This window comes from Andrographis paniculata, unplaced genomic scaffold (assembly GCF_009805555.1).
Source record: "Andrographis paniculata isolate CXL003 unplaced genomic scaffold, ASM980555v1 Contig82END, whole genome shotgun sequence".
Taxonomy (NCBI): domain Eukaryota; kingdom Viridiplantae; phylum Streptophyta; class Magnoliopsida; order Lamiales; family Acanthaceae; genus Andrographis; species Andrographis paniculata.
In genome coordinates this window covers 1491316-1516999 of record NW_026137620.1, presented here as the reverse complement: position 1 = coordinate 1516999, position 25684 = coordinate 1491316, and the positions used below count along the sequence as shown (strand labels likewise).

At 32.0% G+C, this 25684-nt stretch overlaps 2 protein-coding genes across 7 annotated transcripts in view; one reads left to right on the top strand and one right to left on the bottom strand.

Annotated features, from left to right (window-relative positions):
- The window catches only part of LOC127241288 (phosphatidylinositol-3-phosphatase myotubularin-1), a 50149-nt gene extending 30295 nt beyond the window's left edge, over window positions 1–19854 (top strand). Inside the window, exons 1-19 of one of the 6 annotated variants that reach the window (XR_007836497.1) lie at window positions 4657–4841; window positions 4992–5060; window positions 7614–7688; window positions 8268–8339; window positions 9177–9246; window positions 9540–9589; window positions 10092–10384; window positions 10493–10566; window positions 10643–10706; window positions 10879–10944; window positions 11166–11265; window positions 11355–11468; window positions 12972–13141; window positions 13361–13445; window positions 14638–14804; window positions 16188–16247; window positions 16344–16408; window positions 17903–18182; window positions 18874–19020. Coding sequence is in view for 5 of the 6 variants with exons in the window: in XM_051260245.1 (XP_051116202.1) it covers window positions 4719–4841; window positions 4992–5060; window positions 7614–7688; window positions 8268–8339; window positions 9177–9246; window positions 9540–9589; window positions 10092–10384; window positions 10493–10566; window positions 10643–10706; window positions 10879–10944; window positions 11166–11265; window positions 11355–11468; window positions 12972–13141; window positions 13361–13445; window positions 14592–14804; window positions 16188–16247; window positions 16344–16408; window positions 17903–18182; window positions 18874–19389 (2559 nt within the window). In the remaining variant the exon portion in view is untranslated. Of the gene's footprint in view, window positions 1–4656; window positions 4842–4991; window positions 5061–7613; window positions 7689–8267; window positions 8340–9176; window positions 9247–9539; window positions 9590–10091; window positions 10385–10492; window positions 10567–10642; window positions 10707–10878; window positions 10945–11165; window positions 11266–11354; window positions 11469–12971; window positions 13142–13360; window positions 13446–14591; window positions 14805–16187; window positions 16248–16343; window positions 16409–17902; window positions 18183–18873 lie in introns of those variants that run through there. The other 5 variants (XM_051260245.1, XM_051260247.1, XM_051260248.1 and 2 more) reach the window with 5 other exon arrangements.
- Window positions 19855–21808: 1954 nt separating this feature from the next.
- Window positions 21809–23946, bottom strand: LOC127241540 (uncharacterized). The gene is made up of 2 exons (XM_051260661.1): window positions 23531–23946; window positions 21809–22135 (listed from the first exon to the last, which is right to left on the bottom strand). The coding sequence occupies exons 1-2, from the start codon at window positions 23834–23836 to the stop codon at window positions 22019–22021; spliced, it is 423 nt and encodes a 140-aa protein (XP_051116618.1). The 5' UTR covers window positions 23837–23946; the 3' UTR covers window positions 21809–22018.
- Between the last annotated feature and the right edge of the window lie 1738 nt (window positions 23947–25684).

Genomic DNA, 25684 nt, shown 5'->3' with positions numbered 1-25684 from the left:
AATATATACAGCCTCTCTAGATTAATGGAAAACAATAAATGGAAGCGATTGCCGAAATACTACTTTCGGCTGAGAAACCAATGTTGCTGCCATGGCCTAATGCTCGCTTATTCGAGGAGCTTTTCTCGAGTAATCATCTGGAATCCATCAGCCAGAAAGTATACAGATTTGGGATTTCCTTTTCAGAATCGCAGGCAAGTCGAGTGCGGCATCGGATTTGATCCATTATCGGATGATTATAAAATAGTCGCCCACGAGCCATTTACAGAACCGTACACCTTGATTCCATCGACGATACGGTACACCGTGTTTGACAATAGAAACCGGCGTTGGAACGAGTTGAAAACTACGGTGATGGCATTAATGAGAGGTGACATCAAAAACATTTCTGTCGACGGCGACATGATCTATATTAACAATTGTGTTTTTCCAGGAGAAATGACCGAAATCGATCGTTACTATATTAAAATAAATTTCTTCAACATAAGGGACGAGAAGTTTTACGACATTATGTACAAAACAGGGCGAGGATCGAGAACCGGTAGTACTTCTTATTGTCTCGTTGATTGTTCGTCAACTCACTTTTGCATGCTCATTGGAGACGCGTGCCATGACAAGTGCCGTGTTGGGTGGAAGAAAACTGGCGGCGAATGGACGGAGTTTGATGATCTGTCGATTCCGTGGATGGAATTATGGATGAAGTCTACCGACACTTGGGATCTGAGGAAGGTTTTGCGTCCGGAAAATATGTGCAAGATGTACTTGGCCGACTACGACGATGATAGAGAGCTTATATTCATTATTTGTCACCGCTATAAAACATGTTTTATAATTTATAATTTGACTCAAAAGAAGTGTAGAGTGATTTTAAAGCCGAAATTTATGTCTTCTGAATGTCTTTGGATGGGACATTTAGATAATCTCTTTTTTAGTTAGCATTTATAGCTAGTTTTGATTTTCTTTTTGTTTTTGTTTTTAATGTAATATTAATTTTTTCCGATGATTTTGTCCGTATTTTTTGACACAATATATATTATTTCCTTGGAATAAAAAACAATGTATATTATTTCCTAATAATTTTTATTCGAATTAAATTTGCCACACGACTAATAAGAAGATCTTCTATACATATATAATTATATTGTGTTATTTTATTTTTTTTTATTATAATTTAAATTTTATATATATTAGAAATAAGATAGATTGTGATTTTTTTCTCGTAGTTTTTATTTATTTTTTATTTTTTCCATCTTGTAATATAAATAAAATAAAATAAAATAAAATGTACATTAATTTAAGTAGAAGTATGTATCGTGTATAGATACCCATCGTATTTTTACTTTTTTTTATATTCTATTTTATTTTTATAATATTTATATTTATATTTTTATTCTTTATATTTTGTATTATATAAAATTTATTCTTTATACAATGATAGGTATATTGATATATTTTCTAAAAAATTGTAATTTTAAAAATAATTATTTTTAATATAAAATAAATATATATTTTATTTATTGAATTGGAAGAAAAAGAATACCATGTGAAGGAAAGATAATCCCGATTTGAAAGTGTGAAGATATTTTTTATGGGTATTTTCATTGTATGTACTCTAAATAATATGAGTCATGAATAAAGTATCACAAAATTCATATTATAATTTTTATTCGTCATTTGGTCGAACTTACTCCTTCGTTAAGTCTTACGATTCCATACTGGGTGTGTCTTAGATGTTATTATTAGAAAATAAACATATAATCAAATATGTCAGTGGAAGCGGAATTTAAACAAACCTCCAGCCATTGCTAAAAATTAAATTTGTTCTTACTCTTCTCCAAGCCAACGGTAGATTGGAACCGTGGGAAGATGGTGTTGCCAAACTCTGGAACTCTTGGAGGATGTTGCCAAATTTTGGAACCCTGTGAAGATGTTGCCAGATCCTGGAACCGACGTTGCCAAACCCTGGTTCTCAAATAGTGATGGTGTATTCTGATTTTCTAAGAGTATTTATAATAAAAAAGAGAAACCGTCCATCACGATTTCTCAAGTATATTTTGAATGTGATAGATTTAATGAGAGAAAAATGGGCCACAATTTAAGATTAGTTTAATTATATAAGATAATTCAAAAATAATCAAAATTCAAATATGATTAATTAATTAATTAAACCAACATATATGTAAAGATTGTGAATACCAACAATTAATCAATAGTAAAATTTATTTTTAACCTAATATATAAAAATAAAAAATATGTTTGATTTGATATTTTTTTTAAGTAAAAAATTATTGATTAGTAAAATATCCCCCAACAAACACATAAAAGTAGTTCTTGCTGTTTTGCATTTTTGAAAAGGTTGGATAACTATTGGCTTTACTTGAAGGGGCATATTGAAAAATGAGTTATATAATTTCTTAAATAGTATTTTAATATAATTTCTTAAAAATATATTTTTATAAAAAAAAATTGGACAGAGTAACTAGTAAATTTGAAATCACAACCAAACAAACTATAAAATAATCATAATTATATAAAATTAACACTACACAACTCAATTTCTGTTGACGTAATTTTTTTTTAGATGAATTGATTTTTGGTGTATGACATAGAAAATTGTGTCAAATATATAAAATATACTCCCTCCGTCCCAAATAAGATGCAATATTTGTTTTGGACACAGGTTTTTAGATGGGTAGTATTAAGTAGGATAATTTAGAAATTAGGTGATGTGATTGAGAGAGAAATGTATATTTTATTTTTTTTATTTGGTTGATGTGATGAGATAAAGTGTGGGGTAGAGATTAAGTATAATTAATTATTTCCTATTTTAGAAATGTTGCAGGGTCTTTGGGACATACCAAAAAGGAAATATTGCACGGTGTTTGAGACGGAGGGAGTATTATTTTAGGTTGAATATTTTATTTTTTGTAATGAGTATTTGAAGTTTTTTTTTCTTTTTTTTACTTTTTGACTTCTGTAATTTTTTTATATTGTTTATTATTATTTTTAAGAAATCGCAAATGAAAAATAATATTGGAAAAATAAAAGTGTTTTGCTAAAATAATTAATAAAATCCAATATATGAGCTTCTTGATCATTCTTATCAAATATAGCATTGAAGTCATTGGTAATATTTTTAATAACAAATAAACATTATCTTGTATTTACAATTTTTATTTCTTTTCATTTATGGGTACATATGAGAAAAATAAAAATAATTTATTTGTCGAATTTGAATTTTCCTAACTAAACAAATACAAAAAATAAGAATATTTTTATTTCATTATCTATATTTTTGTACCAAATGTACCTGTATTTTTTCAATTTGGATTCGATTTGAAATTTTGATTTTTTTTTATTTAAATAATATTTGTTTTAATTTTATAAAAATAAAAATATCTTTTGTATGAAAAACTTAAAGTTTAAATAATAAAAATTATTAAAAACTCAAAACGAACAAACATATATACATATATATATATTTACATATTTATATCAGATTAAATTATTATTAATTTCATAATTTTTATTATTTAAAACTTCAAATCCAATTTATCAAAATGTCAAAGCAAAATTTTCGAAGGACGGTTTCGATTACGGTTTATAAATCATCAAATACCAGTTTATAAATTATCAATATCGTTTTATAAACCGTCGATAATGATTTATAAGTCGTCAATATTGTTTTATAAGTTGCCGGTTACGACTTGAACAACTGACTTTTATATATATATATAATATGTTTTTCTTTTTCTGGTACAATTTGTCTAAATTTAAATTTTACTTAGATATATATTTAATATTTATTTATTATGTATAAATTTTAAAAATAATAGTAATTAATTAGAATGTTACAATATAAAATTTAATAAAATAATAAATTTAGTAAGTAATTAAATAAAATTTTGAATTAAAAAATAAAAATTATAAAGATATTAGTAAATTAGATAATAAGATCAAACATGATTATATAAAAAAATTACTATAAAATTTTAAAATATAAATATAACAAATAATAATTATAAATTTTTTATATCATTAATAATCATTTAGTTTTATTAATATTATTTTTATTTTTATAAAATTTAATACTAATATATATTAAAATTTTAATTATAAATATATTACTATTATTATTAAAATACACCATTTTGCAACCCTAATTAATACATTTACCGAACCAGTTCTCCTCTTCTTTTTTTTTCTCCAATTCTTTCCTTTTTTTTCTTTTTTTTTTTATATATATATTTGATGGCCGAACCAGTCATAAACCACCGTTCACGGAACCGAACCGTCGAAATAACGGTTTTTGGTTCGGTTGGTATTCGGTTTAGATTTGAACCGTAACCGACCGGTTCGATAACCAAAGAACCGGCGGTTCGAACCGAATGGGCAACTCATCAGCCCACTTTAGTCCTGCCTTCAATATGGTTTCACTTCCGCAGAAATCTCGGGTTCAGATTTTCTGCGGCCTACTCCACTTATATCTTTGCATCCGCCGAATCTTGACCGTTGGCTGGTGTAGGACCTACATTTGGGGCAAGTTAAATCCAACGGCGGTGATTCATCTGGTGTTCCGGGTCCCGGGAGCTCTCGATTCACACCTCAAAAATCGTTAACTTGGAGAAACTGCGGTACAATTCGTTGCCTATCGGTTTCACCTTTTCTTTTTATTCCCCACCAAAAATTTCAATTGGTCCATTTGTTCATGCAGAAGGATGGATTTGCGGAGAAGTCGGTCCGGCCGGACGACGCTCCGGGAATGGGACGTGCGTTTATCGGAGTCGGAGAAGATCGAGGGCACCGGCAGTTGGGATGCCATTGAGTGGACCAAAGTTGATGTGCGTGATTTTCTCCTAGGGTTTTAAATTTTGTAGAAATGTCAAATGCTTTTTGTTTTTTTGTTAGAATGAATTTTCATTAAGATTTTGGGTTTCGTTTTAATGTGGTGGGCCTTTTGATTATATATGTATATGTGATTTCTTTGGCAGCCTGTTTCGAGGTCTATTCCAAGTGCTCTGCAACAATTTTTGATTGAAGCGGAGCAAGTTATAGTAGAGGTAATGCCTTTACTTTGAATGATTATTTTAATAATGTAGGGAATGATCGAATGCTCTGATTTTACCAATTAGAAATACTCCTCATTTTCTGCGTTTAGAATTGTGCTTTAGTTTTGTTGGGTCTTCTGATTAAAGGATCAAATAAGTATGTATACATAAATTAGCAATATATACAGTGCAATCAGTTAATGTGCTTTGGGGATTTGCAGTTTGTTCTTGTTGAACTATCAGTTAATGTGCTTTATGATAAACAGAAACACTAACATTAATTTTGAAGCACTGATACCATAAGTTGTGTTAAGAACCCGGTATATGTTCAACTAATTTACTTGAAATCCTGAACTATCAAGCAAATAATTAAACTATGCATCCTGATTTACTTGAAATACTAAAGGTAATCTTAAAAGTATGTATACATAAATTAGCAATATATGCAGTGCAATCAGTTAATGTGCTTTGGGGATTTGCAGTTTGTTCTTGTTGAACTATCAGTTAATGTGCTTTATGATCAAGGTTGTCACGGCGACTTTTGCGGCGCGGCGCCTATGAACCGCCATACTGCCATGGCGACATGGCGCCCGCTATGGCGACAAAATGGTGGCGAACACGGCGCACATATATAAAAAACTTATATATATATCATATGTTATAAGAAACTAATGTCTATAATTATTAATTTTATAGTAACATGTCAAGAAAATACAAAATAATTAACAAATAAAATAAATAATTAATTTGAAATTTTAAAATAAATAATAATGTAATAGCACTTCCAGAGTAATAAAGTATGTAACAAATTAAAAAATATAAGAAATAGTGGAAAAGAACTCTATGATGGGATGATGCGGTTATTAGCGACTAGACCAGAGGAGAGGAGAGAGATATGTGAAGGGGAGGGGCTGCACAAAGCAGCGGACACTAGCGACTAGACCAGAGAGCAGGGGAGACAGATGACAGGGGGAGAGAGAGGATGAGAAGTTAAGGGTTCGGTTTCAAAGTTGATGTCGATGCGGTTTTGGGGCTTGGGTTGGGCTTCAAAGGCTCTGGGCTAGCCTTCCCAGTGCCATGGCATCGCCGTGGCGGCGTTGAAGTGTCGCCACAGCGTTGCTAAAGCATCTCCAAACAACATTCTTTGATAAGGCGAGGCGAAGAGTTGCGGCGCCCCTTAAAAGCCGCCAGGATGCCATGGCGCCCGCCATGGCGACGCCATGACAACAATGTTTATGATAAACAGAAACACTAACATTAATTTTGAAGCACTGATACCATAAGTTGTTATAAGAACCCGGTATATGTTCAACTAATTTACTTGAAATCCTGAACTATCAAGCAAATAATTAAACTATGCATCCTGATTTACTTGAAATACTAAAGGTTATCTCAAAACCATATTTGGTACAAAGTATTATTCTATATGAAAATGCCATGAACTTTATAAGCCTACATATAATGGAATGGTAACTTCAGTTTATGGAGCTCTTTGATATTGCTCTACTTATTATATCATAAGAAGATGTCTTTGAAAGTTTAATTAATATTTATTTATTGGAAAAAGATGGTAAGTTTTTAATAGATATTTCAGCACGTTACATGTAAAATGATAAAAGAGCTGAATAAACATCGTTTTATTTTATTGCCAACACAACAAAGTGTTGATCTTGTCATTCAATACTCCCATGTTCTATGCCTTCACAATTCATTTCAATATCCTCTTCACCATATCAAACGTACCTGTAGTCCTGAAAAATGGTATGCTGCTTCCGATAGTGAAAGATGCTCCATTGATGTTCATACCATATGTACATTTGCACACACATGTTTGGACATCTTTCCATGTTCGTCACACTTTACCTACAAATTCAATTGTGTCTAGAAAATGTATGATTTCTATCTTCTAAGACCATCAGGAGTTTTGGGTTAGGTTTGGGGTTAGATTTTGCTGCAGATGGTTTTGGTATTAATTGTTTTCTCAATTTTATCTTTGATGAAATGTTTGGTGATTTTGTAGAGAATGGGCATAAGATGAATAATATAAAATTATGAAACATTTGCTCTTAGACGTACATGTAGCTGGAACTCATTCCTTTCAAGTCATTGATGCCTCTCGAAGTTTGTAAACAGTAAAGCAAAACAAGAAAAAAAATTTCACATGTTATTAGTGTTGGGTGAGTCAAATGATCTCTTGCTTGAATGCATTAGCACTTTTCCTATATGTCTTTGCAATGGTATATAGATTGATCAATGCCACTGTTAGTTATAGGAAAATCATGACATTCTAGAATAGTTCTTTTTCGATCTGTTGAAAAACAGGGTACCCTTGGTGTTGCTGCTGCTTGCACTTTCTTTGCACTCTGTAATGCTTAAATATTTCCGTTTCTACATGGTTGTAATGTTGTGACATTATTTTGCTTTATCCTGTGCTTAATATATGATGTCTTTTATGTTTGCTGACCGTATACTCATGAAATTTAAGACATTGCAGCTGAATTTTATTATTTTAGTTTGAACAACTACAATTTGTGAGGATAACTGAGATTTATGATTAACCTCCAGGGACATGGTGTTGTGCTTGTGAATATTGATGAGGCAGGAACATTGTTTGTTACAAACTTCCGTCTTATATTCCTGGTAAGTCATAGTGCAAGTCCATCCGTTCTATAATAGTATATTGTAGTATCTATAATTGATTATTGATCTCCCTATGGCTTTCATAGCTTTGGGAGGTTGCTTTGTGGTAGGTAATGTGCAGCTTTGTCTTTTGTGTGCTTGTATCAGAACTTTTGAGTAGAGGTTCCCTCTCACATATTCTTAGACTTATTATCTTTTGTTTAATATTGATACAGGTAACACAACCTTTGTCTCTGATATAATTAAAAAAGTGCCACTACTAGATGTAAATTAGGAATTGACTTATCTTTTTGTTAAAAATGGATTAATCCAAATCTGAAGAGTTTAAATTTAGTTCTTGATCATTGGATATCTAGCATATATGAAACTCGAGATGCTCCCAGAGAAATTTTTTATAGTGCCCTTCCTTCCTTTCCTGATTTTTTTTTTTTTTTGTGATAATTTTCTGTTATAAAGTGTAAGCTAGTCATTATGCTTCAATCTTTTTGTTATTCATTCTGAGCCATACCTGTTTCTGCTCGAAGAATCTTGAAACAATATTGAGAGGCAGTTACTCATAGTAGGAAAATCTTTTTACAGAGTGATGGATCTAGAAACATTATAGGACTTGGAACAATTCCATTGGCAACAATTGAGAAGTTCAGCAAAATTGTAAGTTGAGCGGTGTTTTATGTTTCTTCATAGCTATACTTTGTTAATCTTTATATTCTTGCTTCAAGATGCCACTAGTCTTTTTGTGTTTTTATTTGCGCCAAAACAACCTGTTTGCTTCTGAAAACATTTTGAGACTTTGCTTTCTTTGATCAAGTGCACCTGCAATCTGATGATTTCGTTGCTTGTCCTTAATTGATATAGACGATATTACCTCTTTATTTGCCAATTCTCTTAAATCAGGGTGTCTTTGGATGTGTTTTGGGAGGTTCTAGATTTGAAGGTTTTTTAATGGAAAATAGGTTTTAAAAATGATGTTTTGTTTGGACATGCTTTGGAAAAATGATAAATAGTTTGTGTTGTAAGATGGGTAATAACTGATTTAACAAATGTGAGTATAATGAATCAGATATGTTAGTTATTTTCGGAGTCCTTTGGAAAAGTGAAAAAAATTTCATTATTGAATGCACAGTTTGAAAGGGGGATTGAAAACACATGCAAACACTCAAATCATTTTGTCAATCTTCTGAGAGGTTCACTCTGGGACTATATCCGTAGAAAATTTGGATATTATCTTTTCTCACAGTGATTTGGTAGGTTAGTTTCTTAATTTCATCTACGCTTGGGGGAAGCTTGAGTGTTTCTACTATGATTATCCAGACAGATCATACTAAGAAGTTCATACTTTTGTTGCAAGCATTTCCTTGTTATGTAGTTATGCTTTATATCCCCTTCTCTACAATTCTACTTTTTCATATCATTTATTGAGTGAGGCTATAATGGTTACTTGAATTGGTGGAGTAGTCTTTGTAGTCTGATTACCTTACCTGTATGAAGGTTATGAAGATTCCATCAGGCCCTAGGCAAGTTGACAGGAATCCATCACAACGATTGCTTCAGGTCACTGGTATGCTTCTTACATCTTTGGCCAAATTAATAAACATACACGCTATTAATCAAACTGTCCACTTTTATTATAGATATTTTGGAAAGGTCATAAAAGTTGTGCTTGTTTTTGTAGTGATGAATTTTCAATTATTGGTTTATAGTCCCAAACAAATGTCATGATTATGGACTTGGTTGATTCTATATCTGTATATGAGTGTGCATATCTTCCTTTATGCCATTATGTCAGTGAGTTATACTTTGCCTTTACGTCATTGTAATAGTGACTTATAATGAAATTTGTTCTGCATGCAGGCAAAGATATGAGAATCATTGTATATGGTTTCAGGCCTCGCACAAAACAGGTTAGACATCCTGGTTAAGAAAGTACATTGTTTGATTTGCTTAACCTTTCCATTGGAGATGATATACGCCATTTTCTCCCATATGTTAGCCTAGATCTTGTAAACTTTCTTGAACATGGGTGAGTAATTAGGATGATTATTATTGTGAATTGAATTATGAGAATTCAAGTAGTGTGCATCCTATAGATAGAACTCGGAAGTAAGACCGGGGGAGGGGGGTGTGGTTAGAAAATGGACACCTATAAGGCTTAGGTTTTTTTTCAAGAATATTCTGTTTTTAATGTGTTGTGAAGTTAAACTATGCAATTTAACTGCTTGAGGTTCAACTATGCAAACTGATGGATTTTAGAACATTGTCCATGTCCAATATTCAGATCTGAGTGATTAATTGATACATACTTCATCAAGAATCTCTACTATATTTTATTTGTGAAACAAATCCGAAACTTACTCAATCCTTGTGATGAGATGCCTTTAAGTGATACCATTTGGTGATTTGCAGAGGCGTGCTGTATATGAGGCATTGTTAAGGTGTACTCGGTTGTCTAGGCTTTGGGATTTATATGCTTTTTCATCAGGACCTTCTAGATTTAGCAATACAAATCCTAAGGTGCGGCTATTAAATGAGTACTTCCGGCTGCTTGGACTTGGGGGGTCATATAGTGCTTCCTCTAGAACCATTGAAGATGGTTCGTTCACACTGTCAAATGAATGGTGGAGAATAAGCAGTGTGAACTCTAATTACACAATGTGCCCAACTTATCCATTCGCATTACTCGTTCCCAATTCAATAAGGTAAGAAAATTTGCTCGCATTTGTTGTCTCCTTTCGAGTAACTGCAGGAAGTGAAAATAATACTCTGCATTGGTGCACATCATGTATTTGTTTGACCACTGTTCTCAGTGATGTAGAACTGCAACAGGCTTGTACCTTTCGTGGACGATGTCGGTTGCCTGTAATTTCCTGGTGTCATCCAGGTATGTGTTAGTTGAGTTCAAATGTGTACTGCTATTTACACACCTATGTTCAGTCAGTCTGACTATGAAGCTATAGGGACTGGAGGTGTGCTTGCGCGTTCTTCACAGCCGCTGGTTGGCCTCATGATGAATATGAGAAGGTGAAGTTTAGATAATAAATTGATATTGGTGTTTTTAGCTGTTAAATACTATTGGATAAGAGTGTAGATCCTGCTTGTTATGGTTGTGATTGAAAAACTGGTGCAATAAGAGTGGTGGAATTTGCATGCTGACAAACCATTTAAGCCTTCTTAATTCATACCTTTTCTGCAGCAATGCAGATGAGAAACTTGTTGCTGCACTCTGGACTCAACTTGCTGGAATTAAGGAACGCAGAAGGTAATATTTCCCTATTTATTTTAGAAATAAGTATGAGTTTAATTATTTATGCATATTTGCCTATAAGCCATTTTGTTCTTATTGATCTTGCCTTATTTTGCTTCTACTATAACATCATCCGTACTAAGCATCGGCGAATCTTCATGATTTAGGTTTTTACAATATAGTTGCATCTACATGTGAAAAAAAAACTTTCCATTTAATAAACTGTCCACTTGTAGGAAGTTATATATTGCTGATGCAAGGCCTAGGAAAAATGCTATAGCAAATGGAGCTATGGGTGGTGGATCAGAATCATCTGCCAATTATTCTCAATCTGAGGTATGTCTAAATATGGTATTTTCCAACTCATGCATGTTTTTCTGCATATGTTTTTTAAGTCCAAATTCTCTTAAATGAACTATTTTCAGATAGTCTTCTTTGGGATAGACAATATACATGCCATGAGAGACAGCCTTACTCGGCTTAGAGAATATGTTGACACTCATGGTGCCAATTCATCTGATGGAATGTCATCATTTTTGGTATGATTTCGTAATCCTGTAAAGGTCTTTGAATATAATCCACGATGGATCTTTGTTATTTGTCATTAAGAGAATATCTGAATATTATGTAACTGGATTCTATTAGTGTTGTGTTGTGTGATTGGTTATATGCTCTAGTAACAAGTAGTAGCAATATGGATGCTGGGGAATTGTATCCTACAGGAATAACTCTGGGTTGTTAATATTATTGAATTTTTAGATTCTTCAATATGTAAAATCTAATTGGACTTCTAGTTTTGTTACATAGCATACAATATTAACTAATAACAAGCATTTCGTATCTACACCTTAGTCAATTGATCACCTTTTGATTGTAGCTGTTTGGTTATATAACCATAGAAACACACAGTTTTTCTTTTTTTTTTTTGAGTTGATGTCCATTATGTTGAAACCTCACATCCAAATCATCTTTTATGGTGAATCTAACCTTGTGTTTCCGTGCTGTTTGCTCCATTGGCAGATGTGTTTGATGCAATCTATATCAGTTTGAGATGTATTTTACCTGCTATTAGTTTCTTGGGCATATATCATGATGCATGATGCATCAAACATTGTATCAAAATACACAGGAGTTGCATAAAGTACATTATTTGGATTATTCTCATCCAAGTAAAAACAGTTAGAAAGTTGTTGATGCATAATGCATTACAACCCCTACTTATTCTATTAATAACTTGCCTTTGTTATAGCATTAGTATTTGACACCAGTATCAACTCATATGAATTTAAGTAATTAAAATATAATTCAGAAAATAACACCAAACGTTCCGAAGGTAAAAAAACTCATTTAAATATTGGATTACAAAAGGACAATTGAGATAAACAGGGGTAGGCAAAAATATTGAACAAACAATATGAAACAACATTGAAGTTAACAGTGTTAGAGTGGAGAGAACAGTTGCTTTTGACTTGGGGTTTAATTTGTTAATTTTAATTTTCAAAAGAAGTATGAAATAGTGAAGGCAGCTTTCATAAAGATGTATTTGGCATCTGGTGCTGATTTTGTGCCTTAAGATCCTTGAGCCATGCTGGCTTTACGATGTGCTCCGGTCTTAGAATTTTCTTTGGCCCCCTAACATATATCAGCTGTTAAAGATAAAAAAAACCTGAATAATCATTTTATATTGGGAACATTTCATCTCTTATCTATTTTAAAAATATCTGCAAGTACTCCAAAAATAGGTGAGTTGCACCTTGATTGGTTACCAAATTTGCTACTATTGGATTATTCATATAGTAGATCTTAGTAGCATGATATGTATATATATATATATGTATATTAGAAGAATAAATATTGGTATACGGACATATTGAAGAATGACAGTTGGCATCTGTAGATGGACTGATGAAGCTTGCTGATGTCATTATTAAATTTCTGTGGACATGCAGCTTGCATACATGTTTTGATTGGATATTATGATCATAATAAATTTTGATTCAGAAAAATAAGAGATGTTCCTATTGTTGCCTTTTTACTGATAGAGGCATGGTGGGTGGACTTGGGGAGGAGGAAATCTCAGCAGTATGTCTGCTTCAGTATCTACTCTTGGAGCGACTGGTTGGTTAATACATGTACAGAGTGTTTTGGCTGGTTCGGCTTGGATTGCTGCTCGTGTTGCTTTGGAATCAGCTGCAGTGCTTGTTCATTGTAGGTGAGATATCGTATGCATTGATCTCTAACGATTGCTGTCTCTTCAATGCATGTTAGTGTCTTTTAATTTTTAATTTTAGGTGAGATATATCCAACAACAACTATTTCACTACAAAAACATCAAAACTAAAAAAGATAAAAATCTGAAAAAACAAAAGTATACACACCCTAAGTATCTAGTTTCTGATCTTCTACTGAATGTTACAAATTGTGTTTCTAGTGATGGGTGGGATAGAACGACACAAGTGGTTGCCCTTGCAAATTTATTGCTTGATCCATATTACCGCACGATTAGAGGTTTTCAGGTACAAACTTCATTCGGTTTCTTTTTCTTCTCCGTTCTTAGGTTAGCACCTCCAAATAGTTTTATGTGGTACATCATGTTTGGATACATTGACACCCTCTGTTACATACCCATGCTAAAAATTTGCATGTTTTACATTTTCTGAATATGATCTCGGAATATAATTGTACTGTTGAATTGAGGTTCGTATTACTCAGTTTGGATGTTATACAGCTGGTGTAGTGTTAGTTTCAGTTATAATGTGGATTGTTAATGTAACAATTGTCTACTCTATGTATAGCATTTTTTACTTTTTTTAATTTTAAATGTGTATATGGTGTCAATGTATTTAATCTTTTAATGCTTTGGTGATGGATTATTATTTTAGTAATTTAAATAATTGTTTTAGGGTCAATACCTGTTGACTAAACAAAATACCATGTGAAGATAGACCAAATATTTAATCTCATATTTTGTGATTATGTATTAAATGTTAATTAAGTTGCACCAAGAAAAGTCTTTTGAAGAATAAGAATATCCAATTTCAACTTTATGGTAGGTCTTACCTTATGATAAACAAACATCATTAATGCCAATTATGAAATTGGATTTTATGGTCTGTTGTTAATAAAGAAAGGTATAAATAGCCAACTAATATTCTCTGTTGACAATTCTGAAAACTGTTAATGCTAAAGGCTGTAGTGTCTTCTAGCTGTAGGTCTACTATATCACTAATTATAGAAGATTCTTACAACAGGGGACTTATCATTGTATCTAATCTCGTATATGGTGAGGTGTTTCTACAATTCATATTTAAGATTTTTCTGCAGCTGATTTTACGTGATACCCTATCACGCACAAGTTTACATGGTCAAATTGTTAATTTGGCATGTCTCACCCCTCAGAATATATTACTTTGGAAGTTAGTGTTCCAGTTTTCTTTTGTGTGTGTGTGTTTTAGAGAGCATATGAGACAAGCCCCATCTATGTACTTACACACCTAAAATTGGAAACCACTCCAAAACTATTAGAAATCTATATCAATCCCAATCAAAATTTTGTTTACTTTTAATTAGTAGCAATAATGTGATTAGATTTGGGAGAAAAATATGATTTTAGTAATATATATATGTATATATATATATGTTGATCTTTTCTTCTAATGTAGGCACTAATTGAGAAAGATTGGCTTGCATTTGGTCATCCATTTTCAGTTCGAATGGGAATGCCAACTATACCTGAAGACAGCCCTCCTGTCGAGTTTTCACGACAGGCTTCTACAGGGAGTATGCCTTCGCCACCAACACGCCAATCATCTCAATCGGCATCTCAACCAGCATCTTCCCATGCACAAAATAATTGCTCGCCCATCTTCTTGCAGGTATATGTTCTAGAAAAACATTCTTCCCCTCTTTACATTATGTGGAACTGTTTATTTCTAATATTCATACTTATGAACTTACTGACTGTATTGTTGCACCTGTCTTGTATGCCATTTTAATGTCTCGTAATCATGCTCAGAAATGTGATTTAGAGCTAATGTGCCACTTTGAATAAACAAATGGAATCTAACTTCAAATTCTAGAATATGGCTCTATCTACTTATGTTTTCAAACGGTTCCATTTTGAAAAAACATCGCATCCAATACATATTTTTCATTTAAAATATACATCAAAAACCTATTTTCTATTCAAAATATCACATCTAATATATTTATTGTCGCATCAAACACCAATTTTCTATTCGACTTTTTACTATACCCAAACCAAACCAACCCAAAACTCAAAAGCACTTCCTAAACATATCTAAACGCTAAGATTTTTGGAACTATGTGTTGTTAATAATGATAGTAATAGATTTATTTAATAGATGGAGAATTACATACAGGTAGATACCTGAGGTAAAACAGTAAACCTGGAAAAAAATCAGAAATATCTAAGGAAAAACTGATAGTTGAAAAAGCACATGGAGAAGGCAACAAAGAGGTCGGAGAACTACAACAAAATTGATAACTCACCATTCCCCCTTAATTAATCATAGACATATAAAAGCTAATATAGTATTGAGTCTCATACTTGAGTTCTTGGTGCTTCGCATTTTTGAGAAGGCGCTTGACTCGAAGGGGCATGTTGAAAAATGAGTTCATGGTACCAATGCTCACCTTATAATAAATAACGTAAACATTAAGGACTAACTAACAGCTGTAGAAACTTTCAGGTTTTTGGGATTATCATAATTATATAAAATTAACATCACACAACTCATTTTCCTAAGCATCTTCTTTGATGACACAAGTATGGGCATCTACTTTCCGTGACTTATTTGTAACTATACAGGTGTGTTTACTAAAATGATCGATAAAATTCAGTATATGAGCTTGACTGGTCATCTTTATCAAATATAGCATTGAATAACATTGATATTATCCTTCAAATGCATCTTGATCTTTGACTGGTTAAGAAAAACAGCTACCAAGAGCTGCGTTTCTAGGTCTCTGCCCAAATGGAAAGCTGAATGAATGATATTTATTCAGATGTGAGGATATTCATTTGATCGCATCTGGAATTTTAAAATGCCGCATCAAAGTGTTTTCTATTAATCTGTTTGATTTCAGTCTAAGTGAAAGCCTTACTCTTGAATAAATATATATTGTTATCGCTAAGTTGATAACTTTCAATCTAAGTTGCATTGTCTACTGATTCAATTTTCCACTTTGCATTGTTGACTAATTTCACTTATCTATTTATTTATTTTATTCTTCAGTGGGTTGATTGTGTATCACAACTGTTGCGGATGTACCCTTATGCCTTTGAATTCTCCTCGGTATGTTCTGTTGGATGTATCAAGGAAGGTTCTTTATTTTTTTTCCTCCTGTAATCTGTTAGAATATTGCTTGATTCAACAGTTCTTGACGTGCAGGTTTTCCTGGTGGATTTACTGGATTCTGTGCTTTCCCACCGTTTTGGAAACTTTTTCTGCAACAGGTATAGTTCTTTCACTTCCTGTCAAAACTCAAAATGTATTCTCGGTGTGTTCCTTTCCCGGTTATGCTCCTTGCTAGATGCTGTATTGTGTATTTATCCTATTTTCTTTCAAATTATCCTTAGACGAGGTGCAGGATGTAAAATGTAACTTTTTTAACCTAGTAAAGGTAATTTCAGAGCAACTAAAAGGCACAACCAGTCTGTGCTTTAGGTAGAAGCACTGCCTTGAGGTTTTTCACCATAAAATCTAAATGATATTCCTTCCTATTTAATTTTATTATTTACTTTAACACACACGTATATATTTTTTCTGAATTACATTTCCTTCAAATTCTCTTATCCCTTTCATAAATCCTTAATTCGAAGAAATTTTCATCATAATCTAATCTTTATCCTTTATATTTGTATATAACCCACAGGGAACAATTTTTGTTGATTAAGAAATATATTTGTCTGAAAGCAAGTCTATAGTCTGTTCTTTGTGTCTGTTTCTAAAACTTCTAAATCTTCTCCACCATCTTTTTATCTGAATTGAGGAATTTCTATGTTCTACCGTCATATTGAGCATTGAAAGGTCTATGCACACATGATCAACCATTTAATTACATTTCTCTCATGTTCTCATATATTAGCGGTTTCCCTATTTTCCACTTTATTCATTGATTACATGTTTTATCTTCTTGCTAGTTTCATCACCTCTTTGCATACGCATCAAAATCCCATTTACGGTGCATGCCCATCCTGTTTTGCTCATGTCCAAATTGTTTTTGGTCCCCTATAGTGATTATGATGTATTTCCATCTATGCCTAACTGTTGGAACTCAATGGTTAACAACTTTAGAAATTTCAACCATTCATATTCGAAGATAGATCTTAAATACTTGAAAACTAGATGGCTTTAGTTCTTTCCCAACAATTTCCTATCATCACTTATAAGATGACTGAAGTAGCGTTCCATATGTTTTTCACCAACTTCTAATATCACATAATACAATATGTTAACTTACAGTGACTTCAACTGAATTGAAAATTATGGATATGTTTTGAACCATGATATACTAAGATTCATGGTTCATTATGGTGTTCGTTTTTATTGATTAATTTGCCTATGCCTAATGATTGAATGTGAACGATTGTGTGCGTGTATACATAATGGTTAAAGACAAGGTATGCAAAGAACCAGCAGATTTTATTTTATTTATTTATTTCCGAAATACTGTAAGCACAAGGGCTTGTATCTTATGTGTCTGATTTTGTATTAAATATGTAAGACTCTAATAGTGGCTATGTACAAAGCCATTCTGCTTTCTGATACAAACTAAGCTATCAATCTTGCACATATGTTCGGGGCAGTATATCTAGTTTACTTTTAGTAACGCTACAATAAGTAAACTTAGCATAGTCGTATAAAACATAGAAGCCTACATTAAACTACATCTATTTTGTTGTACTTCATCTCTTAATATTTCGTCGTATTTTTTCCTTGGTGATCAGTGAGAAAGAAAGGGAGCAAGCTGGTGTTTTTGATGCATGTGGTTGCTTGTGGATGTATTTATCAGATATGCGGGCTTCAGAAGGGAGGTCTCATGCACATTATAATCCCTTCTACGATCCATCTAAATCTTCCGGCCCATTACTACCCCCTGCTGCAGCTTTAGCTCCAACACTTTGGCCTCAGTTTCACCTCCGATGGACTTGTCCTATCGAAGCCCAAGCAGGGGAGGTTGAAGCACATTGTCGAAACATGGCTAACAAAATCTCTGAGCTGAAGAAGGTAATCATACTTTTTCTGGTTGCACATGCCCTGAATTCTTTATAGGCCAGATACCACATTCTGACTTCCTAGTTTCATCTTGCCTGCTCTAAGCTTTTCTGTGTTCAATGCGTACGTTTGGATAGTAGCATCGTTTTGGCCCAAGCCAATCATTTTGGTTTCTTCAGTGTCGAAGTTGACATTTTCATTTGTTTTGCCTTCATATTTCTTGTTTCTAAATGTCGTCAACCAAAAAGTCGACCATACAGCTAGTAATCATTGTCCCTAAGATGACTTAGTCTTTTTTACCAAACTGTTTGGCAATGCCTAGACTATGATAAAATTAGTTTTTGATACTTCTAGATGACCTTTTAAAAAAGAAAAAAAAATAAATTTGTCCTCTTATATTTTAATCGCAGTTACTTTTTTGGGTCAAATTTGGTCATTTTGTCAATCTACTTCAATTTGAATGAAATTTAATAGTTATCAACAGGATGAATTCTTTTCTTGTCTCCCCGAACACATCCCACCCGCCCCAAACCCCCCGAATGCCCGCCCAGTAATTTTATTTATTCTGTTGCAACTTAACTGAATTAACAAAAAGACTAATATCGAATTAAAAGGAATTCAAAAGGAAATCAACTTTATAATATAAGTGCAATTTGATTTTATTGTTTATGGAAGTGATCGAGTAAAACCATATTTTTGACAGGCGAAGGAGTCGGCAGAGAGCAAAGCGGAAGAAACAACAGCCACGATGGTTTCCTTGACAGCTGAATTGCAAAACGAAAAACTCAGCAGCAGTTCAGCGTGGGATTGGGCGAGACGAGCCAGAAAGGAAACTGCTGCAATAAAGCGGGCAGTTCAGTCGCTCGGGTGTAAGGTTCACTTCTCAGAAGACGGGGATTGCATTGTCGACGTTGAAAGCAATCCGACAACAGAAATCCCTCAAAAATCTCTGTTTTCAGCCTCGGAAACTCAATCCGGAGGCAATTTACAGGTCGATGAGAAATCGAGTTTGTCCCTTTCCCAAATCGAAGACGATGACTTCGACCACCCCATCACACGGGTTTGTGAATCTTTGTGTCCCTTGCGCACTCGGGACGGAGGCTGTCGATGGCCAGATGCAGGCTGCGCCCAATTCGGAAGTCAGTTTGTCGGTCTCAAGGCAAACTTTGATGCATTTGATCGTCTTTCTATACACGAAAGCTATTTCGGGTCACAATAGAAGAAGCTTCAGATTCGGAAAAAAATCGAGCCTTAGATTTCTCTTCAACGGATACAAACTGTCCAGCTGATTATTGCTGTATAGGATTGGAAATGAAGTTCTTCCTTCGAAAATTTTGTCGTGAGGAACTTCTGGAGACGGAGTTAACGTAGACTCGAATAATTTGAAGATGGATCCTCGGGGATCTCCGGAGTGTACATAATGGGTATCGATAGAGTTAGTTTTGGTCAGCCTTAACTTCTAGTCGATCAATCAATCGATCTTTGGAGACGACGAACCGGAATTAAACTTTTATGTGTTCGGTATAGATTTTTAGTGTTTTTTAGTATTGTCTTTTGCTTCTTTGGAGATTTTAGTCTTGTTAATATTAGCAACATTCATTGCCCATGTGATTCTTGAATTCTTGCAATGATCTTTAATAAGTTGCGTGGAAAGTGAAAATATTGTTATGAAATTATGTCACAATTGGGCGAGTCTGCAATATATGTGTGTATATATATATATATATGAGCCGGCAATGAGTCGATTTGTATTAGAAATTCGTATTTATTCATATATATATATATATGTATAACCTAATAAATAAAATACTTAAAAAGCCTCACTATTGTAACTTGTAAGTACAAAAAGGCCTATTATACACTATATTTAACAAATTGAGTTCCTCTTGTCATCGCCATGAAATGAATGCAATATATTGACAATGATGATATTATACGGTGAATATCTGAGTTTTTTTTTTTTTAATCATTTAAAACTAAAATTAATACTTTTTTAACTTGTATAATTTTCAATAAAAATATATTACTCTTTGTCTCAAAATAAGGGTACTATATTTCTAATTTAATACTCCCTCCGTCCCATTGAAAGGTTGTCATTTTTCATTTTCGTCCGTCCCAAAACAAGGTTACTATTTCTTAATTTAGTAATTGTACTACCTACCTAACATAATAAATACCCTTCCAACTTACACTATGTTACACAAATATCATTACTTTTATATTACACAATACTAATAGGGGTATTTTCGTCTTTTTCACTACAATCTATTATAATACTAATATTCAAAAATCTACGTCCAAAAAGTAAACGCCACCCTTGTTCCGGGACGGAGGGAGTAATTGTATTATCTAACTAATATAATTAATATTCTTACAATTTTCAATATATTACATAAATGTTACACAATCTAATTAAAATATTTTTTTTTTACTATAAACCAATATAATTACTAATATTAAAAAATTTACAGCAAATGATGTGGATTTTATGGAACTGAGGTAGTATTTCTTCTTGTAAAATATCATATTAAAATATATTTTAAAAAAAATTCAATCAATATTTCATTTTAAATCAATTTCAAACCACAAATCAAACAAACCTTATATATCTATCTATTATGACATGGATAAGGGAACTCACCGGGACTCCGGCAGTTTACACTTAGGATTTTACAGTCACAAATTCGTTAATGTAATGCAAATGATGCACAATCAAGTTTGACTTCATTGCTGAGTTTTTTTTTTTTTTTTTTTTTTTTTTTTTTTGGTTTTTTAATCAGATTAATATACAATGGATTAAGTTAGAACCATTAATTGTGTGGTGCGACTGATCTACTTTTTCGGGTGTGTTTATTTGGGATTCTTCCTCAATTTTTTTCGAAAAACATTAAATCAAACATCTATTTTTTATTTTTTATATTATATTAAAAATCAATTTTACATTCAAAACATAACCGAACCTAATAATCCTGTAAATTAGGGGACTAGGCGAACTATGTGTGGCAGATGATCTGAGACGTCGGGGGTTTGAACCAATGACCCCTGACAGGACAGAATTCATATTTATTTTTGTCTCTAGGGGTATCGTGAACAGTGTCACTATTGTTTAGGGTTCAATTATTTTTAATTTGGTTTTAATAGTAGTGTGATAATAATAATAATAATAATAACCATCTTTTTTATAATTGTAAAAAATAATAATAATAATAATAATAATAATAATAATAATAATAAACTTCAAATAAGCATTAGGATTGTTAATAGCATATCCAAGTCAATTCATTTGTCTTTCATTTGCTTGATAGGTCATCAAACTTCATATGTAGTAAGTAGAATTTACTTGTTTTTACTAATGTTTTTTTTTTTTTTTATTTAAAATCAAAATCACCATAAATTAAATCTTAAATCTGCACAGCTGTTAAAAATATCCCATTCTTCTAACAAAAGATTACATAAAATCCTATTTAAATCAAAATTCGAATTCAAATAAAAGCCAAACAAACCTAAATTCCAAAATATCAAGGCTATGCTCTTTCAAACACACCTGAATATAATATTTCATCAGTATGCAAATCATAAATTGATTTCATAATATTCATAAACAAATAAAATAAAATAAAATTTTCAAAATATGGATGTTGGCCTGCAATAAGTAACAAGACTATACTAAGAACAAGAACAAAAACAAAAACGTCGACATTTAGTCCACTCTGTCAAGAATAAAAGGCAATGGTAGCAGCAACTAAAAAGAAGAAAAATAATTCGATTTCTTGGGTTCAAAGTGTAAGAGGTTTCTTGCAAAAGAGAAATTACATAGCAATGGCAATCGGGATAGGATACTATACTATTCATGAGTCGGGGGAGGTGGTTGGGGGGGGCTCGTCGCCTGGCTTCTTCTGCCCCTTGTGTTCGTTCCATCGTTTCCAAGCCCACCTCAAGACGAAAAATCCCCCAATAGCATAAACCTGTGTTCATCCATTGTAAAAAGATAGAAAAAAAATTCACCACATATAATCCATACGTGCATATGCAATTAATATAATAGAGTACGATTGCGACAAACATAAATAATCAATCATTCAAGCGGCTAAATATGAAAAACTAATCAAAGTCTATTATGTATAATCTTCACTAAGGCCTTGGATCTCAAAAGGCGAACTGTATTCCTTTTATAACTAAAAAACAAATAATATCCCGACTAAAAAATAATTACGGCGAATTCCATAGTTTGCATGAGGAAAAACATACAATATTCATTGTTTGCACGAAAGATTTATCCCACTTGTTCATTAGCGGGACAAAATGATATAAATAAGTGTTTGATGTGATGTTTTGAATGTAAAATTAATTTTTAGTATAATATAAAAAATGAAAAATAGATGTTTAATAATGTTTTTTGTAAAAAAAAAAAAGAGAAATTGATAAATAGTAGATTTTTGGGAAAATTCCATAAACGAACACATTAATCTACCCCGCGTATAAAATAAACTTGACAGTACACACTAATACTTTATACAATATATGATGTGGGTTATATTTTCATATGCTATCTATAGTATTTTCATGTACTAATTGGAGCAATCAATATGGTACCGATAAATCCCCATTCCGCACCTAACCGAAGTGATATATATATATATATATACATTATTCAGTTATACTAACCCTGACAATTGACTACCATTCATTAATTATCTTTATCTTTCCAAAGTTTGTAATCCATTCCCAGCTAACACCAATTTGATACTATCAATGTTAAAGTCTTAAGTCAATCACTACTTCACAAACACTTTTTCCAACAAGAAGTGATAATTTAGTGCCATCAAATTCCTTATATGACTCTCTTTTTTTTCAAATATTTATTAAAATGAAAAGAAATTTGTTAAAATCCATACTATGAATACAAAAAGGTATTTCTAAGCCAACAAATAGGATCTGATTGATACAAACTAATAGCCCCACTGCAATTGTGCTTCAGATTATGAGAAAGTAAAGCAACATAATAAACAAAATCAAGATCAACTAAATTTCGCACCACAGTCAGATTCAGGCATATATAGTTGAAGATAATCCGTTTTTGTGCACAAAAGAATCGTGGAATAGATTCAGAGTAAAGATAATTTTAACCTAAAAAGATACACAGCCATAGAAAATGCATCTTGTACGGCTTGAAGATAATCGAATTATCTACATCAAATCACACCGCATATGTCGCAATCAAATAATCTCAATTCAAACACAATCAATCACCAACCACAATCGCCCAATCAATCATCCTTTCCGCAACCGAATCAGAATCGAGTTACACACCAAAACCTAAAACCAATGCAATAACAGATTCATTAATCACACATACACACCTGCCAAAGAACCGCCGGATTAGTACTCCGCTCAGCCGCCTCAGCGTCAGCCTCCTCCAGCTTCAACGGAACAAAGTTCCGCCGCGGAAAAGCCACCACGCCAGGCTTTCCGCTCTCATCCTCCTCCGCCGCCGGAGACTTTACAATAAGAGGCTCCTCTGCGCGAACAGCAGCGACGGCCGGCTCATCCTTCTCGCTGGCGGTGTTCTTCGGTGGAAACGGCAGCTTGATTCCAGAAAGCAAATTGGTGAAGAAAACTATGATTGGATTGTTCTTCTCCCCCTCGGATTCTTCCATTTGAGGCATTTTTCAGCGGCGGCGGAGCGGCGGAGGAAGACGATAGAGTCACTGTGGGGTAGGAGAAAGAAAGAAAGAAAAGTGAAAAAGTGAAAGACTAGACTACAGAAGTTTGTAGATTTATCCAAAGCTATTCTAATTTAAATATTAATTTTTAAATATTACCCCCTCAGTCCACACTTAAATTAAGCAAAAGATTAAATCGAAGCTTTAGGTCACCTGTTACACAAATATTTTAATTTAGCTATTTGTTACAGTTTAATTCGGATATGTTTAGAGATATCGGGTTTGTTGGAAATGTTTGCGGTTTAATATAATAAAAAAATATAATAATACAGGGTGTCTTTCTTTATCGGGTTTTGGATAAATTTGGATTTGAATTTTGAATTAGATTTGGAATTTATGTGTTTAAGTTTAGATTGAGTCACGAGAATTTTGATGTGTATTAATTTGATGGTAATGAATATAAATTTATATAATTTAATTATAAATTTTTATTATATCTATATATATTTAAATTTTTATTTATCTGTATTAGAAAAAAAAAATATTATTCTCTACTAATATATATTGTATATATTTTATTAAATTATAATTATTATAAAAATTTAAATTTACATTTATAATTTTTAAAAAAAAAAAAAACCGGCCTGATGTCAAGGCTGTCACCTTGCCCCAAAAAACCGAACAGCCCAGTTTTGGATTGATTCATTATGCAAAACACAAACACTAGCCCAAAATTGGACTAGAGTAACATACCTACAGTATATGTATTTACATTAATACTTTATTCGTACCACTTATCATGTTTATATTTTTATTTTCATCCCTCCACTTATTAATTGTTCATTTTAATTTTAATTTTATTTTAAAATTTATAATTTTTAAAATTGTAATTTAATTAACTAATTAATTCTAATATATTTTTGTTTGGGGTTGGGATTTGAATAGTAAAAATTTTGAATTTGAATAGTTGTATAATGTGATATAAATAGTTGTTGATGTGATATTTTGAATGTAAAATTGATTTTTAGTATAATATAAAAAATGAAAAATAGGTGTTTGATTTGATATTTTTAGGGGGAAAAAATGGAATGAATAGTAGAAATCTTATTCAATCCCCTAAACAAACACACCAGTGAACATGATAATAGAGACAGAATGTACAATATTTTGCTTAACAAAATATATACTTCTTCCGTCCAAGTACAAAGTATACATATTTTTATTTTAGAACGTCAAATTACAAAATAACTATTTTATTAAATACTTTATTTTTTTTTTCAACAAATATTCTTACTTTACATCACTACATCACATTATTACTTTTATACAAAAAAAAAAAGTAAGAACAAAAATATCATCATACTACTTTTACATATATACTATAATTTATTAAATTATGTGCCAAAAATAAATGTATACCTTTTGCTTGGACGAACAGAGTATTACACAAAAATAAAAATAAGCAATATATATTTCTTTTAAGTACTGAAAAACAAACTTTTTGAATAACGTCAAAAAACATTCAAAATTAATTGTTTCTAACCACCGGGCTTTAAATATTATATTTACTTTCGTCTTAAATCTCTCAATTACATTTTGTATTATTATTTTTAATATTAAAAAAATTTGAATATTTATATAATTAATATTTAAATATTAACATTAAAAAAATAAAGAGAAAAATTGATTATGGACGAAGCTAATATTTAAAATACATTATTTATTTATATTATCATAATTATATCTTTTATATTTATTTATTTTTATTATTTCTAAACTAATTGAATCTAAAACGTTTTTTTTTTTTTTGTTCAAATTAATTTATAATAGTCAAATATTTGGGTTGTTTCT

Excerpts from the sequence above, each read along its gene's own strand:
- LOC127241540 (XM_051260661.1), bottom strand. The coding sequence starts at position 23,836 with ATGCCTCAAATGGAAGAATCCGAGGGGGAGAAGAACAATCCAATCATA. Across the intron at positions 22,136-23,530 it reads ATCCGGCGGTTCTTTGGCAG|GTTTATGCTATTGGGGGATT; the intron begins GTGTGTATGTGT and ends GGATGAACACAG.